This window comes from Hypanus sabinus, chromosome 5, assembly GCF_030144855.1.
Source record: "Hypanus sabinus isolate sHypSab1 chromosome 5, sHypSab1.hap1, whole genome shotgun sequence".
Classification (NCBI taxonomy): Eukaryota; Metazoa; Chordata; class Chondrichthyes; order Myliobatiformes; family Dasyatidae; genus Hypanus; species Hypanus sabinus.
The window spans coordinates 64,232,848-64,251,042 of NC_082710.1; the positions used below are offsets into that span (position 1 = coordinate 64,232,848).

An 18,195-nucleotide genomic window follows, 5' to 3' on the forward strand; every position below is an offset into this window, starting at 1 on the left:
CACATGAAGATCAGAAGCTTGACTTAGTTGTCAGTGGCTACTTGAGACACACGCTATTGGGCGCATTTCATAGGTAGTGGGAGATTATCCCTGCTACCTCCTCTGGCTGCAACAACCACTTGAACGCTTGTATAAAGCATCATTATACTTGCCTTACAAAACATTGTTTGTCTAGTGATCAGTGAACCCCATTGTAGAGATTTGAGTGTTGAAACAACTCCGACAGCAGAGATTTTCAGGAAGTCAAATGCTGGTATTCTGTTAGTGGAAGCATTAGAATCTCTGAGTGATTATAATTTAATGCCCTGAATGTGCCATTCTTTCCTAAATCTCTGTCCACCTCTCCACAGAACTTGATTGGAAATACTGCCAGAAGTTCATCCCTGACGCAGCTCTGAAATGTCTCCAACAATAAGATACAAATAATTGTATTCTCCCAAAGTTATTGTGAGAAATTCTCTCTCCAACATCTCAATGCAATTTATAATTTATGAAAGATGCACAACAAAATGAACCACAGCAAACATCAAAATATTTATATTTGGAAGTGACAAGAGGAATGAAGGTTTCATGTCTGACACAAGGAAAGCAGTCACAATTTGGAATTGGATAAGTTGTATTGTTCCTAAGATTATGCATAAAATTAGCAAATGGCTGTAGAGTATTGAAGGATGATAGAACATGATCAACTGTGTGCAGAAGCCAATTCCATATCTGTAGATAACATAATTGAAGGCTGCTGTGTAGATAAGGAAAGGGTGGAGGTAAAGTGGGGCTTGAAGTTCCAAAAGTATAATGTGAAAGGCTGGGGAAGTCTCTATTTTGTATGTTTTGCTAATAATGAAACAGGTGAAATGAAACATGGGCTGATGCCAGAGCAACATCCACAAAATGCTGGAGGAGCTCAACACATCAGGCATCATCTATGAAAGTGAATAAGCAATCAACATTTTAGGCTAATCCTTTCATTAGGACTGGAAAGGAAGGTGGAAGATGCAGGATAAGAGGTGGGGGGAGGGGAAATGAGGACAAGCTTGAAGGTGATAGTTGAAGCCTGACGGGTGAGAAAGGTAAAGGGCTGAAGAAGAAGGAATTTGATCGAGGAGAGTGGATCATGGAAGGAGGACCTGATACAACGTTTGTTCTGTAATTTTTTCCCGCCTGCTCTCTATGTGCTTCCCAAATCCCTCTGCTTTTGCCGTTGCATAAATGGTCAGTCTTTTATTTGTTGAATATAATTAGTCAATACATTTGTACCTGGTAATCATTTTTATTATTTGCACTAAGTATTTGCTATACAGTTGGCATTTTTCATCCTCTGATTTTGAATACGACCTGCACTTCCTCCACAGTATCTAGTAAATCTATTGTCATAGCTGTCCTTTCCCAGATCTTCTGTTTAATCTGTATTTTCTGAATTCCAGGATAAATACACTTCTCTCATAATACAGAAATGCATTGCTTGGTCCATACAGTACAACAGTCACCCAAATTCAATGAAATAGTTTAAAATACATTTGCTTACCTTATTCTTGTATATTTTCAGTAATGTTCCTTAATACAAACTGATTTTGAATATTAATATAATTTTTGGCCTGTCTAGGAAACCTGGAAAGAGAATTCTAAATCCTTGTAATTCTAATCGCAAAGAAATTTCTCCTGTCTGCTATTCTCTTCCTATTACACCCAGGATTTTCATTCTGATCTCGATTACATTATCTGGAATATCATGCCAAAAACAGGGAGTAATGGCTTTTTGAAGGGATTCTTGCAGGTTCATTGTCAAGTTGCTGAGGAATAAATCCATTAGAGTTTCTACTAACTTGTGTTCAATTTTACAGACGTTAAGGATGACCTCCAAGTACATCACTGAGGGGAATGGTACACATCCGAAGGGACTGTCTGTCATTGAATCATTATAGCATGGAAGGAAGCCATGTGAACTATGGAATTTGCAAGATACTGTTCCCCTTGTGGCTATCTTTCTCAGAATTTTATTTGTTTCAAGAATAAACAACTCCAGCTTGGCTAATCATTCTGGAAAAACTAAAATCTCTGACCCTGGCTACATCCTCTAGACCTCTGTACCTTTCCCTTTGAAAATGGATCCTTGAATTCCTCATCAGGAGAACACAGTCAGTGCAGATCAGAAGTAACATCTCCTCCTTATTGTCAGGCAACACTGGTGCACCTCAAGGTTGCGTGCTTAGCCCATTGCGCTAATCTCTCTACATTCATGACTGAGTGGCTAGGCACAGCTCAAGTACCATCTATAAATTTGTCCATGATGCAACTATTTTTGGCAGAATTTCAGATAGTGAGGGGGGGAGGAATGCAAAGATAAGATGGGTTAACTGACACTCAATGTCAGTAAGACCAGGGGATTGATTGTGAACTTTAGGAAGGGAAAATTGAGGAAAAACACCAATCCTCTTTGAGAGATCAGTAGGGCAAAGGGTGAGCTGTTTCAAGTTCCTGGGTGTCTGCATCTCTGAGGATTTATTCTGGGTCCAATATATTGATGTACTTGCAAAGAAGGCACAACAGCTCTGTTTCATTAGGAGTTTGAGAAGATTTAGTATGTCACCACACTCTCAAAAATTCCTACAGAGCATTCTAACTGGTTGCATCACTGTCTGGAGGGGCCACTAAAACTGATCGGAAAAAGACACAACAAGTTGCAAACTCAGCCAGCTCCATCATGGGCATTGTCCTCCCCAGCATTGAGAACATCTTCAAAAGGCGATGCCTCAAAATTCTGGTATCCATCATTAAGGACCCCCATCAACCAGGCCATGCCCTCTTCTCATTGCTACCATCAAGAAGGAAGTACACAAGATGGAAAACTCATTCAATGTTTTAGAAACTGCTTCTGCACTCTACTATCACATTTCTGAAGGGACAATAGTTCCATGTAAACTACCTCACTACTTTTCCTTCCCTTTTACACTACTTCTTTAAGTTTTATGTACTTCTTATAGAAATTTGTAGATTTTTATTATGTATTACACTGTAATGCTGCCACAAAAAGACAAATTTCATAATTATGCCAATGATATTAAACCTGATTCTGAAAATTTTGCATTTCTATCTCTAATGCTCCTTTTAACATGATATAGTACATTAAAACATTAGTATTTATTGTAATAACACTAATTCTTCAGTTATCATTTATTTGTGTTCATTTTGCATTAATAGTTTCATCTGAGAGAATATGGGTGCAAACTGCATTCAGAGCAGATAAAACATTTATTTAAAATCAATTAAATGTTAATTATGTGATTAATCTCTTATCGTGAAAAATAAAGTAGCTTCTAAAAGATTTTGTCCATTTTTCCTGTAATTTTCCTTTAGATATTGACAACCTGTAAAGTGTAGAACAGCCTTTCGCAACCTTTTTCCCCTGAAGGAACCTTTGAAATAATTTCAGATCTCGGGGAGTCCTGAATAATAAAAATTATTATATCTAGAGCTCACGGTGCACTAATATGGTTGGTAAGTTGCAGATATAATAATCCAAGAATAATTGTCAATGTTCTTTTGAGCAGAGAATGAATTTTTAGCCAGCCTGCCTTGGGGCAGGGGTATCAGGTAGTTAAGCTTGACTTACTTTTCTTGCAATTACTATTTCCTCCTTTCATAAATTTTAAAATCTCATAAGGCAAACATAATAAATTTATCAATTCTAGGTCAAACTTGAGATAAGCACACACAGATTTCACCTTCAACTGAAATGAGACAACTTCTATCCTTGCTGTTGATGCTTGTTAAACAAGAAAAAGCTTGCTCACACATTTAAGAGTCGAGAACTGCAGCAAAATATTTATTGCTTTCCTATGATTGGCATGGTACTCTTTCACAGAAATCCAGAACTTGTTCAGGGATAGGTCAGTAAATCCGGTCTTGAGTCCATGATCAGAGTGCACCTCACAAAGTTCTTCCTCCTCTCAAAGTCAAGTTCTTGGGCTGAGCAGTAGAGTCAGAGGTCCCTCACCCAGTCATAGACTTGTGTTGAAAAGGAGGAAAAATACTGTCCAATTTTGTTCTGCAGTTCTTCTAGGTGGTTTTCAATAAGACTCAAGACTTTTTAATATCCTTCCTCATGCTCAAGCCTGAGCAGCAATGGAAACATTTCAAGATTTCCTTTTGCACCATTATTTTTCCAAAGATTCAGTTTCCTTTTAAATCCAAGAATCTTGTCACTTGACGTCAAAACTTTATCTCCAGGGCCTTGCAGAGACTTGTTCAGCTGGTTCATATGATGAAAAATGTCTGTTTAGTAGGCTGGTTTCTGCAGCCATTCTTCATCTTCAGAGCACTTAGCAAAATCTCACCTACTGTTTTCCTGGAAGCACTCCTGCAATTCACCTGTCAGCTCAAACACCCTTTGAGAACTCTTCCTCTGAAAAGCCGTCCGATTTCTGTATGTAGCAGGAGACTGGTGTGTTCTTTGTTCCGGTTTTCACATAATTTTTTAAAACATTCTCAAGTGAACTGGTCTTGAAGCTACTAAATAACTTGTGTAACACTTACCCAACAGGCTGGTACATGTCTAAGGGAAAAGGAGATCCAGCCTCTCACCAACCCACCTCCCGTACACGCAGGGGCTGTGAGAATCAAGTTTATGCCGCACACACACACACCATATCAAACTCACACCAGATAGCGTTATAGAATACACTTTAAAGATTTTACTAAAACTAAAAGAGTACTATGCAATACAGTATATATGAAGGAAAAGAAAATAAAGTAAAAGGCGCCAACTTATCAAAGTTCAGTCAGTTTAGTGCACATTGTTGGAGCTCAACCATCGAACCATTCGACCCCTCGTCACTTTCCTCCGACCTCCACGTCCTCGCACCTGGGAACACCCTGGTGGTCGACCAGGCAGTGCAGCGCACGTCCACCTTCCTTGGCATCTCCTTCCCACCTCCCCTGAAAAGATCGCAAAACCCCCCCAAGCTCCCAGCCTCACAGGACAAAATAACATTCCCCATTGGTTAACAAATGAATACAATCCCCATATCAGTAAGTCCAAAGCTTAAACAACTGCGAGAGAAAACACTTATCAAACATAAAAGCATTCCTACTCTAGCAAACCAAAGAAGCCATTTTGATGAACATACACAGTACATTGTACACTTGTTTTCTGAATCTTTTTACTGACTGACTTTATTTTTAAAAGCTTTAAACTGTTTGTTTTGAGATTCCAATAGTTGTTTAAAATAATCAGCTGTCATATAACTGATTTGTAGTTCTGTGTCTTTTCAATTTTGCTGGAACCTTTGCTCCAATTAGTAAGCTGTTTGCCACAGACTAGACACAATGGAATAGGACAACTTGGATCACCATTAATAAGTGTCCTTCATTGTAAGGATATGGTATCGGCTGATTACATTAGTCCCATCCACCGATTTTGACTCCGGGTCCCAGAAGAGGCTGGTGGATGACAACAGGAAGCACTGGGTCTTTGCTGCAGTCCTCAGTCCTCCGACTGTGGGAGGCAGTCAGTCATTGATGTGTGCGCGCACCTAGCTGGTGTCTCTTCACCTCAGGACCCTGCAGAGATGCCTGTGTAGCGATCACCCCCAAGATGTCATGCACTGGCGACACACTTTCTCCACTGGGGACATTGCCTGCAGGAGGATGTGCAGCTTCCAATAGACAGCATCAGTTGTGCTGCCTCACTTTTACCAAGAGCTGTTGAGGGTATGGGGTTAGTCTTATCCAGACAGAGTGCTTCTGGTGATCTAGTTGCGAGGAGACTGGTCCCCATCCTATCACCCTAAGTGACGATGGGGCTCAGGGAGGTGGAAGGGTTCCAGCTGCACCACCACCCGATGGGATGGATATACTCATCAGACCCAGGCCTCTGGATAGCACGCGAGGCAGATCTCCGGGTGGTCTTGCTGTGGGCCTGGCCAAGATGGCCATTCAGGTGGCGGAAAGTCGAGGATTCTGCCCTGGCCCGACTGCCTGCCCCTCTTCCGAAGAAATGTTCATGTCTGGCTGTCCTTGGAAAGGGAGTATGCGGTCACAGTGGGTACCGTGGGGGATCTCCGAGAGTGGTGGCCACCCCTCAAGAGAATTGACTGTTATATAGACAGTAATAATTGCATTTTAATTTGAATGTATTCACTGTCTTGTAAATACTTCGAAGGTACATTTAATGTCAGAGAAATGTATACAATATAAATCCTGAAAAGCTTTTTCTTTGCAACCATCCATGAAAACAGGAGTGCCTCAAAGAATGAATGACAGTTAAATGTGAGAACCCCAAAGTCTCCCCCCAACTCCCCTCCTGCCCATAAGTGGCAGTAAGCAATGAACCCCCTTCCCCACCGGCAAAAAAAGCATTGGCACTCGCCATCGAGCACTGAAGTGTGCAGCAAAAGCAACAGCAAAGACACAAACTTGCAGTACTCCAAAGATTACGTGTTTACCCTGCATTTGGCATACCACAGGCTCGTTCGTCTTTGCCCCTCCCCCCTCTCTCCCTAATAAGAGAGAAAGAGATGTCTCCTTTCACAGCAAGAGCAGAGACCTAATAAACAACTTGTTGGTTCACAATGTCAAAGGTCAGTTGCATCACTTTTTCTGAGCTCTGTGCCCAAAGATCTCCGGTCTCTGGGCACACAGCCAAAGATCTTCCAGTTCCTATGACACACCGGTCCAGGACACTGACCTTCGATCCGCCCGTCTCCAGAGCCCCGAAATCCTAGGCCTCCAAAGGCGAACTGAACTCTTAGGCCGAACCCTTGGCACGTCAGATAACAGCCAGTCATAACACCCCGAGAGCGGGTGCCAATCCCACAAAGAACCGAAGTCAGCAAGTAACTCCAGGTCAGGGTCTTCAAAAGAACCCTGAAAGGGAAAAATAGAGATATTAAAGATGGAAATAGAACTGTTTCCAAAGATGCAAGCAAAGGAATCACCATTTAGCGCCTGCTTGACTACTACTTTGTTTGTAGATTGTGTATTTGTTGTGTAAACAGATTTGTATAGTTTTGTGAAAAAGACTTTTTGTTTTCGTTGCTGCACTAGTGCAGTAAAGTGACTCAGAATTTTATAATTCTTTGTCATTAACCTCCTCTTCCTTCTCATACCTCTTCACAAATCGCCACACCAGACCATCATTGGAATGAAAATTTCCCTCCAATTTTTTTTTACTACACCAATAGAGTAGTAGACTGCTCGATTACTAACTACCACTGTGAGCGCTAGCATTGTGCGTTGCACGAAGTTCAAAAAAACTGTTTATTTCATTTTGATCATGGTCTCTCGCAGAATCCTTGGCAGTTCCATGGAATCCTGGTCGAGATACCTTGGTGTAGAATATAGATGTGAAACTATTCTAAAATGCTTTTTAAATATTTCAGGTGCAGATTTGAAGGTCTACAATGGCTATTGATAATGAAGAGCTACTTAAACACTATGAATTACAGGAAACTATTGGTTCAGGTATATCTTATTATTTAAATTTGCCTCTAAAATTATTCTACCACTTTCTTACACTGGAATGTGCCTTGAGAAATTTTGTGCAGGTTTGCCCTTGATACATGTATTACATGAAAGGTTTTAAAGTTAAATATGCTGGTATGCTATTTTTACTCTCAATTTTTAAAAAATTGTTTTTCATCAATCTATATATTTGAATTTATCCTTCATTTAGAAAGATCATCCTTCAGTTGGCATGAGAAATTGTGATTTTATTTTTGCTTTAAAGTGATCAGCACATAGATTTGCCTGTGTTCTTTTTTTAAAATTTCTAATGTTATTGGCTTTCAGTCTTCTATAAAAGGCCTTGTTTATAAAAGTGGATGTGAAGTAGCTACTTAAGTGTATATCAGTGAAGCACTGTAGGAGTATCAGTGTTTGAATGGAGCATTTAAGGAAATGGTAGCAAGTGTTCAGAAGAAATGTCCATCCATTTAGGAAAACAATGGGAGTGCCCAGTTCTGCATCTTAGCCTGATACATGGAGAATACAAGGGAGGATAAAAGCAAAAGAAAAGAAGCCAATGACTGATAACCAAAATATACTAGGACAGAAGTTGTAAAAGGAATGTGATCTAGAAGTGTGAGATAATGTATTTGGGAAAGTTGACTTGAAGTGGTGTAGAAAGTATAATTTATAACTTTACTTATAGAGCACTTTTCATACAGACAGTGTTCTTCAAAGAGCTTTACAATGAGATAAAAATACAAATATGAAAATAAGATAAAAAGAAACATGAAAATAAAAGACATCAAGATGTTAGTTAAAAGCAAAGTTAAATAAATAAGGCTTGAGCTGGCGCTTAAGTGTCAATTGAGTCTGCAATACCTGTAGGTTTAGGTATTGAATTCCACAGTTTAGGAGTGTAGTTTGAAAAAGTTGACCTGCCAATTTTCTTTTGAGGGTGATTCTTTAAATTTAAGAGAAAGATGGAAGAAGACCGAAGAACTTGAGCAGGTTTATAAAATGAAAATGATTCTGTGGTGTACTCTGGTCCCAGACCATAGACAGCTTTAAAAACAAGTAGGAGAACTTTGAAATCAATTCTAAAATATGTAGGAAGCCAATGCAGAGTAGCTAGTACAGGAGTGATATGTTCCCTCATCCTGGTTTTGGTTAAAACTCCAGCAGTGGCATTCTGAATGAATTGAAGTTTGTCAGTAGATAGTTTTTGAAGGCCAATAAAAAGTGCATTGCAGTAATCTAGTCTATTTGATATAAAGGCTGAATTAATTGTTATCATTACATGACAAACAAATGTATCTTTGCAATATTTTTAAAGTGTAGAAATGCTGCTCTGGTCATTTTCTTTATGTGGCATTTAAAATTCAAATCTGAATTGGGAATAATACCCAGGCTTCTGATTTTACAAGGGTAACCAAGTTCCTAAGTTTACCACTTTTGGCTTTGGGACCAACCAAAAGTACTTCAGTTTTACCTTCATTTAGTTTTAGGAAATTATTGCCCACCCAGTTGTTTATTGCAGCCAGACCACAAGTTAGAGAAGATAGGGTGGTATCATTATCCGACTCCACCGAGATCTATAATTATGTGTCATCTGTATAATAGTGGATATCAAGTTATACTTTCTAATGATGTCTCCTAAAGGGGGCATATATAAGGAGAAGAGAAGGGGACCAAAGTAGCTTTCCTGAGTAACACCAAAAGATACATTGTATCTCTTAGAAAATTGGTCTCTAAGACAGACAAATAATTCTGTCCTTAAAAACAAAAATGACTGAAACCGGTTAAGAACATTACCAGAGAGGCCAATCGAGTTCCTAAGGTGACTTAGGAGAATGCTGTGGTCAATTGTGTCAAAGGCAGCACTTGGATCTAGAAGAATTTGAACTGGGATGCTGTTGGCATTGCTGAGCCGAAGGTCATAGGCAAGTTTGGTGAGGGCTGTCTCCATGCTATGGCTTGCTCTAAAACCTGACAGAAAATTTTCCAGAATATTGTTCTTAGTCAGAAAGATATTGAGTTGATTGAAAATGACTTCATCAAGAATCTTGCCCGTGATTCTCAAGGGGGCCGGTACCAACCCCCGCCCCTAAGTGGGTAGTTACATGAGGTGCATGAGGGGAAATAAAAGTCATAGGGAAAGGTGTTTAAAATTCTCGGGGGTGGCGGAAAGCAGCACCTTAAGTATGGCACTATAATTATGAGATCTTGTGTGATTGGTCAATTGCTCTAACTGGAATAGTATAAATGTAGCTTGCCAAACACCAGCTCAATCTTGACCAACATTCAGATTCCAGTGTGAATCCTTGTCAATGTAATGTTTGTACATAAATACGTACGGCACCATCTCTGAGTCTGAAGGCTGTGAAGCCTTGAATTCTAATCCTGCTAAGAATCAGAAACTACAGAAAGTGCATCAATACAATGTTACAGATCTAGGGTATGGTTTTATTCCATTCCTGTCAGATCAGTGGTGCCCCATGTATCACTATTTGTTGGAATATGTGGAATTTGTTGCCATGTGCAGCTGTGGAGGCCAGGTCATTGGTGTATTTAAGGCAGAGATTGATAGGTTTTTGATTGGACATGGCAGCAAAGGTTACGGGGAGAAGGATGGGAAATAGGATTGAGAAGAAGGAAAAAATAGGATCAGCTCTGATTGAATTGTGGAGCAGGCTGTATGAGCCAAATGGCCTAATTCTGCTCCTATATCTTATGGTCTTATTTGTAATACTGTACTGTCTAATGAAACCATGAAACCATCAAGATTGCAGGAACACTTCTGCAAAAGACACCCTGAAAAGGCTACTTATGGTATTAATCAGTTCCAGAAGATGAAAGAAGCATTTGAAAAGTATTAGACACACAAGACATTTGCTAAGAAAGCTAAAAATGTCCTTGATAGTGGTCTCATTGCTTCTTATAACATTTCCAAAATGATAGCATTGTGGAAAACCTCATACAATTGGTGAAAGACTAATAATGCCTGCTGTATCAGAATTCCTCGCCACTCTTCTCAAAATGGATACCAATATTTACTCTGTGGCTTGTTTTATTGATGCAATGAGTGAAGACATTAAGCATCATCTATGCACAGAGCTACAATAAACAGAATTTGGTGTACAACTGGATAAGTCAACTATGCGATACAAAGAGGCATTGCTAATGATATGTACAGTTTACAAAAATGGTGATTCTCTTTTGTATAAACATAAAAATCTATCAATGTAGAGTCAATCTATGATGAGCTCAAAATGTATATTGAGGATAAAAGTATTCCAATTAGGAACATGATTTCTTGTGCAACAGATGAAACACCAAATATGACAGGTTGCCATGCTGGTTTAGTGGCATTTATGAAAAAAAGAAATTCCAAGTCTGTTTGCAATCCATTGTGTAATTCATCATCAACACCTAGCAGCCAAAAACCTCAGCCAGCACCTTTTTTTTTCAAGCGTGACTCTTGTAATAGCTGCCATCAACAAAGTTAAAGCTCACCCATTAAATAGCAGAATATTTCACCAGTTTTGCCAAGATAACGATGAAGAGTTTGAATGCTTGCTTCTTCACACAAGTGTGTTGGCTGTCAAAAGGCTGCTACTGAATGTGTTTCTTTGATTTTTTTTTTTGACACTGGTTGAAATTTTGCTCAAAGTCAACAAGAGGTTGGGAAGCAAGGTTAAACTTCTACATGGCGATGTAGCATACCTAGCCGATCTGTATGACAAGATGAACATTCTAAATATGAAACTGCAGGGTGAGAATTTCAATTTAATCCAAGCAAATAGTGCAGTCTCCACTTTTATCAGAAAATTGGAAATGTATAAGCAAAACTTTGGAAGAATGTTCTCACAGTTTCCCTGCATGGAAGTATGGCACTTTCTTTCACAGACGGTGATTTGTGAACTCAAAGAATTTAAATTGCATTGCAGCTTCAAGACCTGTTTTTAAACTCTAATTTATTTTGGGGTATTGGTTTCAGGCAGGAGGGCATCTAAAAGTACACAAATGATCAGAGATAGTGGTATCAGACAGAGACATTAATAATATTTAATCCTTCTGTCATTACTAAATCAAGTGTATTTAGAAGTCGATGAGTGGGCTCAGTGACATGCTGGGTAAGTACAGGGGAAATTTAAACTGGAATTAGGAAGTTAAAGTGGATGTACAGAAAATATATTGACAAGGAAAAGTAAGGAATGTGCTAAGGTTTTCTATAGAAGGGAGAAGGTCCTGTTGAGATAAGCATCAACTTTAGCATGGAGGCATTTTTAATGAATTTTAGTGAAAAAAGAAATTTACTAAATTCTTTATATCAGACTTTGTGAAAGATGGGGAAAATAGACATTGATATTTAGGAGGAGGAATATTCAGTTTTGGAAATACACAGGCTGGATAGCCACAAAAATGGCTAAAGGTATCCAAAGCAATATACAAAATACTGGAAGAACTCAGTAGGTCATGCAGCTCTATGGAAATGAATAAATAGTTGATGTTTTAGCCCAAGATCCTTCAGGATTATAAAGGAATGCAATCTAGAGAAGTGTGAGAATGCTTTTGAGAAAGGCAAATAGCAGCAAATTAAGAAGCTTGCACAGCGGAATGCTGGAATCCACAGAAAGCAGTACGGTGTACTGTTCTGACCACCACACAACAAGAAAGATTTAATAGCACTATAGAATGTGCATGTGACATTTACAAAGTTGTATCAGGCTAGTAAAATGTAGTTACATGGAGTGGTTAATGTGGAATTGTATCTTGTGGAGCAAAGATGACTGAGAAAATTTAACTGGTGTTTCATGAAAAGAAGAGGCCTAGACTGAGTAAAGATGATTTATTTCCCTTGGCAGAGAAGTCAATAACTGGAAGCATAGATTTAAGTTAATTAATGGAAGAAATAGATCAGGGTTGAGAGAAAGATCATTTTTGCAATGATTGATGGGAGTCTGGAACTCATGGTCTGAAAGGGATGGTGGAAGCAAAAGCTAGCACTACATTTAAGCAATATCTGAAATATAGGGCAAGTCATAAAGTGAAGCACTCTTGACCAAGAAATAGAAAGCAAGATCATTATAAAGTTGATTTTGACTAGCCTGAAAATGATGGGCTGAATGGCTTCCTTCTATGTCACTCATTTCTGAGATCATGTGGCTGCCCCAAGTGACTTGCCTGAAGTAATTAATTAATAGAAGAAATGGATCAGGTTTGAGAGGAAGTTTATTTTCACAATGATTGATGGGAGTCTAGAACTCGCCACCTGAAAGGCCGAAGGGATTCGGCCCGAAACATCGACTGTACTTTTCTCCATAGATACTGCCTGGTCTGCTGAGTCCCTCCAGCATTCTGTGTGGGTTCAGATTTCCAGCATCTGCAGATTTTCCCTTTTTTGTGCCTGAAGTAATGTTTTGGACTTAGTGCTTGTTTATCAAATTTCTACTTCTGGTACTATTTTCCTTTTACTGGAGTTCACCTTTGTACCTGTGCTCATGTGGAGACTAAATGTGGCATGAAGGGCCTGTAATGACATACTTCTAGATTAGAACTTCTGTGCCGTTTTCCATCTGCCCTTGCACTTTCTTTCATTTATATGGGATTGATTTTACATTTACAACAGCTTTGTAGCCTCCAGCTTTTCAGTGGGATGGTTTAAAAAGCCCCTGTGGATATTTAAAGTTTCATTTTATTATCAAAGTATGTACGCAGAATACAACTGAGATTTGTCGTCTCCAGATAGCCATGAAATACAGAAAAACCATGGAGGTCATTTGAAAGAAAATACATCAACCCCCCTCCCCCACCAAACAAAAAAGAAACAGAACTTGTAAACCCCAAACCCCTCCTTCACACAAAAAATAACAGATTACTTACCTAGACATGACAGCTAATACGTCAAACCCCTAACCCACAAGCTTCTCCCATGCAAAAAAAACAGTGACAATCACATCATGCTCACATGAAAAAATACTAACAAGATCATCAGACCTCAAATCTCAAATTCCCAATCCCTCCATCACCCACAAAAAGTAACATATTGCCACCTGCCAATCAGCAGAAAGAAAGAGAACTGAAAAACTGAAGAAGACCAATATAACCTACATTCTACACCAATGATCACATGTCTTGGAATTTCAGTCTTTCTGTGGGGAGCAACTGCCAACCTCCGGCCTGACCCATGAAGAGCAACTACTGACCCAGCCTCCTCTGCATTCTGCATCCTCTGCATTTTCATCCTCTTCCTCAACGCTCCATTTGCTGAGAAATGGAGTTGATCATGGCCCCGTGCCCCATCTCTGGTCTCCAGATCGGTACAACTCATGCTTATGGTCCTCATGGAATCCTCTTGAGGAGAGCAGAGTACTAGATCACTTGATTGAACTCTAAAGTATAAGTCACAAAGTTCCAAAACACAATTAAGATCAAAAGACTAAGTAAAATAATAAGTTTTAAAAAATATATAAAATATGCGGTTCTGTGGTATAATCTCCTGGAAAAGCAAATATTGAGAGATTGGCTTATTATTGTTCCATGTACAAGGTGCAGTGAAGTAACTTGTTTTGCTTTTCCTTCATACAGATCAATTGATTACAATACTTCATTGAGATAGTAAAAAGGAAAGCAATAACATTGCCGAGTAAGGTGTTACAGTTGGAGAAAGTGCAAGTAGACGATAAGGAGTGAAGTCGTAACGAGGTGGATTGTGAGGACAATAGTCCATTTTATTATACTGGAGGACTGTTCAATAGTCATAACAGTAGGATTGAAGATTCCTTGAGCCTGGTGGTACACACTTCCAGGCTTTTGTAACTTCCCAATAGATGGAGAGGGGACAATGGCTGGGGTTGGTGATGTCTTTGTTAGCTGTTTACCAAGGCAGCAAGAAGTGTACACAGAATCTATGGAGGAGAGGCTGGTTTCCATGATGTGCTGAGCCGTGTCCACAACACTTTGCAGATTTTGGTGTTTGTGGGGAGAACAGTTGCCATCCCATCCACCTGTATTGACTGTAACTTGGTGAGGGTCGAAGAGATGTGACTATATTTTTCTGTACCTGAAAATGATTGCTGTCTCTTTGAACGGACTTTTCTGTGGTTTGAGGGGAGGGAAGAAAATAATTATTTTCTAATGTTTGTTGTCTACCCACTCTGTAAACACTGGGCATTTCCAGAAAATACAAAGTCGCCAGAAAAGTAAGTGATGTTTGAACCCTGTTAATTCAGCTCCCTCCCATGGCCATTTTGAGTAAAGTTTTCCAGCCGAGTTTCCAAAACAGGATGCAATGTTTAAATAAGAATAGTGGAACTCAAATAATAGTTTCAAGTATTTTGTCTATTAAGTGTTGACCTACTTGGTATTGGAGTCAATGGATAACTCTTCCCCATGGTTTGAGCTAAACTTAGCAAATGTAAGATGATTGTTGTTAGAAGTTGATCCTTTTAGCTCTGGACATTGCTGAAGGATTCTCAGTGCAGTGCAACCACCTTCAGCTACTTCATAGGGAAGAAGTTGGGTTGGAGATGTTTACTGCCAAATGTATGGGGTTCAGTTACATAAGAAACTCTTCAAATAACGATGCTTTCTCTGGATCAGCATGCAAGAAGAATGGAACAATATTTGGGTATGAATAAATGGCAAGCAACATTTGTGGCATAAAAGTAACAACCAGTGACTATCTTCAACCATGTGCCTTTCACTTTACAAGCATGAGTGTAATCCATATATGTCAAACTCAAGGCCCGCAGGCCAAATCCGGCCCGTGGTGGAATTATCTTTGGCCCGCGAGATAATATCTAATTACTATTAAAGCTGGCCCCAGTAATCGAAGCGCCTATGGCGTATGATATGGCTAATGCTGAGTTTATTCAGGTACCAGGTTTTCAGGGTTTTTAGTGTTTATTCGGTTTCCCTGGTTTATTTCCTGAATATCATTAATGAATATTTTTTTTCTATTAGAGCTGGCCTGCGGGTATATTGCATGCACCACTAATACTACAAATCCCACAATGCACTGCCAGTGCATTGCTCGTGCTTGCCTTACTCTCTCATCAGCATCCTTATGGCGCTAGTCACGTGTGGTCAACTTTCAGCTATCCCTCACCCCAAAAATGGCTGAACGAAAGGTGGACTTTGAAAACAGGGGTTTTCAAGGCAGGTGGGAGGCAGAGTATATGTTCGTAGATATAAAGGGCAAACCTGTTTGTCTTGTGTGTGGAGACTGTGTGGCTGTAATTAAAGAATATAACGTAAGACGACACTATGAAACGAAACACCACGACAAATACAAGCATCTGGACAAGAAACAGAGGCCTGCGATGTGTGGTCAAAAGAGTGGATTGGTGGGCAGGACCCGGGAGAAGATGCGGCAGGAAAACGGCGCAGGTGAGCTGACAGCTTATCACTGCATCATACACCAGGAATCGTTGTGTGGCAAAGCCTTGTAAATGGAACATATAATGAGCACCATAACACGAGCAGTTAACTTCATAAGAGCCAAAGGTTTAAATCACCGCGAGTTCAAGTCGTTTCTGGAGGATTTGGGTTCAGAATATAATGATTTGCCCTATCACACAGAGGTGTGATGGCTAAGCCAAGGAAAAGTGCTGAAAAGATGTTTCAAGTTGCGTGAGGAGATCTGTCAGTTCATGGAAAGCAAAGGGAAAGGCACAACAGAGCTCCGGGATAAAAAGTTGCTTTGTGAAATGGCGTTTCTGTGTGACATCACGAGCCATCTCAATGCGCTCAACCTGCAGCTTCAGGGGCGGGGTCGTGTGATCACAGACATGTACGCTGCAGTGAGGGCTTTTAAAACCAAGCTGCGCCAGTGGGAGATGCAGATGCAGCAAGAAAACTTGTGCCATTTTCCGTGTTGCCAACCTATGAAAGAGCAGGTTTCTACCGCAGTGTTCCCACATGCAAAGTTTGCTGAAAAACTTACCATACTTGGTGCCGACTTCACACGGCGATTTGCCGACTTTGAAGCCCAAAAAAGCAGGTTTGAACTGCTCAGTAATCCATTTGCAGCTGACGTGGAAAGCGCACCAACCAACATACAAATGGAGCTGATTGAACTCCAATGTAGTGACACACTCAAGGCAAAGTATGACTCGGGCGCTGCACAGTTTCTACGTTTCATTCCCAACACCATGCCCCAGCTGCTTACCCAAGCTGCTCAAATGCTCTCTATGTTTGGCAGCACATATCTGTGTGAACAACTGTTCTCTTTGATGAAGATAAACAAAACATCACACAGGAATCGTCTTTCTGATGAACACCTTCACTCAATTCTGAGGATTTCCTCAGCTCAGAGCCTGACTCCAAACATTGATGAACTTACATCCAAGATGAGATGCCAAGTATTTGGCTTAGACTAGTGTGAATCACAGAGTGTTGACCTGTGGAAAAATGTTTTCATTAGAAATTACTCCGGAAAAGCTGCAGATAAAGCCATAAGAAATAAATGCAACTGATTTTTTATTTATTTAATGTTCAATGTTGTTTTTGTAGGCAATAACCTAAGCTTTGTTAGTTCCAGGTTAATATGTGTAATAAATTAATTTCAATAAGTTTTGCAATAAACGCTGAACCATTCCGGCCCTCGACTTGTACCGATTTTTAAATTTTGGCCCACTGTGTATTTGAGTTTGACACCCTTAGGTCTACATTTGTGTTTGCTAATGCTTGATTTCAAACGGTTTATTAATGGAAAAGGTATGGCTCCCAAAACAATCTTAGCCGAAATAGCATTGTTTCTTTCTCGTTGCCTACTTTCTTGTCATCTACGTCTGTAAGTTAATAACAATCATAAAAAGAATGCTTGCTAGGCAATCTGCTTCATAAAAAATGAAATTCGTAAAGTGAAACAATTTTAGATATAGCAGAGACTGAGACACATGAGAGCAGGTTGAAAAAATGAAGACAACGAAAGCTGTGGGAGCACGCGCGCACACAACTGATCCGGCCCGCATGAAGTCGCATTTTTCTCAATCCGGCCCGTGACCTAAAATGAGTTTGACACCCCTGTTGTAATCTGTTAATTCGAAAGAAATTTGATACTGGCAAGGATACATTGCATTCATTCTCCTTCCCTAAAGGTTCACTTCCTTGACCACTGGCAGCCCACACATTTTTCAAACAATGCATAAACAGCAGACCTGGGGAAAATTGCCGATCATGAGGGTGACTGGGACGTTGTCAGTGATATCCAAACTTCCTAAAGTGTTTTTATTAATGTATTCACAGTTATAGATGTGAATTATTGCCACTGGAAGTGAATTGGCCATGATCCTTGTAAAATTGCCAGGATTTTGAAAAGTGTCTTTACCAAACTACAAAAAAAATTGAAATCTACTAATTTGGCTGTTTTCATCCATATGTATAATCTTGAGCAGATTTTAGAGGGTGACTACTTGCAGATGTCATAATTATTAATTTTGCATTTGCACTTATTTTTAGGGCCCCTGGTAATGTAGTTTCAAAACATTTCCAGCGTCTGTGACAAGGAATTCCAAAGAATTTTAGCACACTTTAGCTGAAGGAATTCTTTCTCTGCATATCTAAAGGGACATCCATCTATTTGAGGCTGTTCCCTCCGGTTCTAGACTCTTCCGCAATTGGAAACCTCCGTTGCATATCTACTCTGTTTAGACTTTTCAATAATCGGTAGGTTTCAATGAGGTCCCAATGTAGTCTTTTAAACTCCCGTGAGTACAAGCACAGAGCTCCTCATACCTGTCATTT

At 39.7% G+C, this 18,195-nt stretch overlaps 1 protein-coding gene across 1 annotated transcript in view; it reads left to right on the forward strand.

Moving 5' to 3' along the window:
* Positions 1-18,195, forward strand: part of melk (maternal embryonic leucine zipper kinase) — an 87,763-nt gene that overhangs the window by 4,282 nt on the left and 65,286 nt on the right. The window contains exon 2 of the mRNA XM_059969113.1: positions 7,380-7,461. Coding sequence (XP_059825096.1) covers positions 7,401-7,461 — 61 coding nt within the window. The 5' untranslated portion in view covers positions 7,380-7,400. The remainder of the gene's footprint in view (positions 1-7,379; positions 7,462-18,195) is intronic.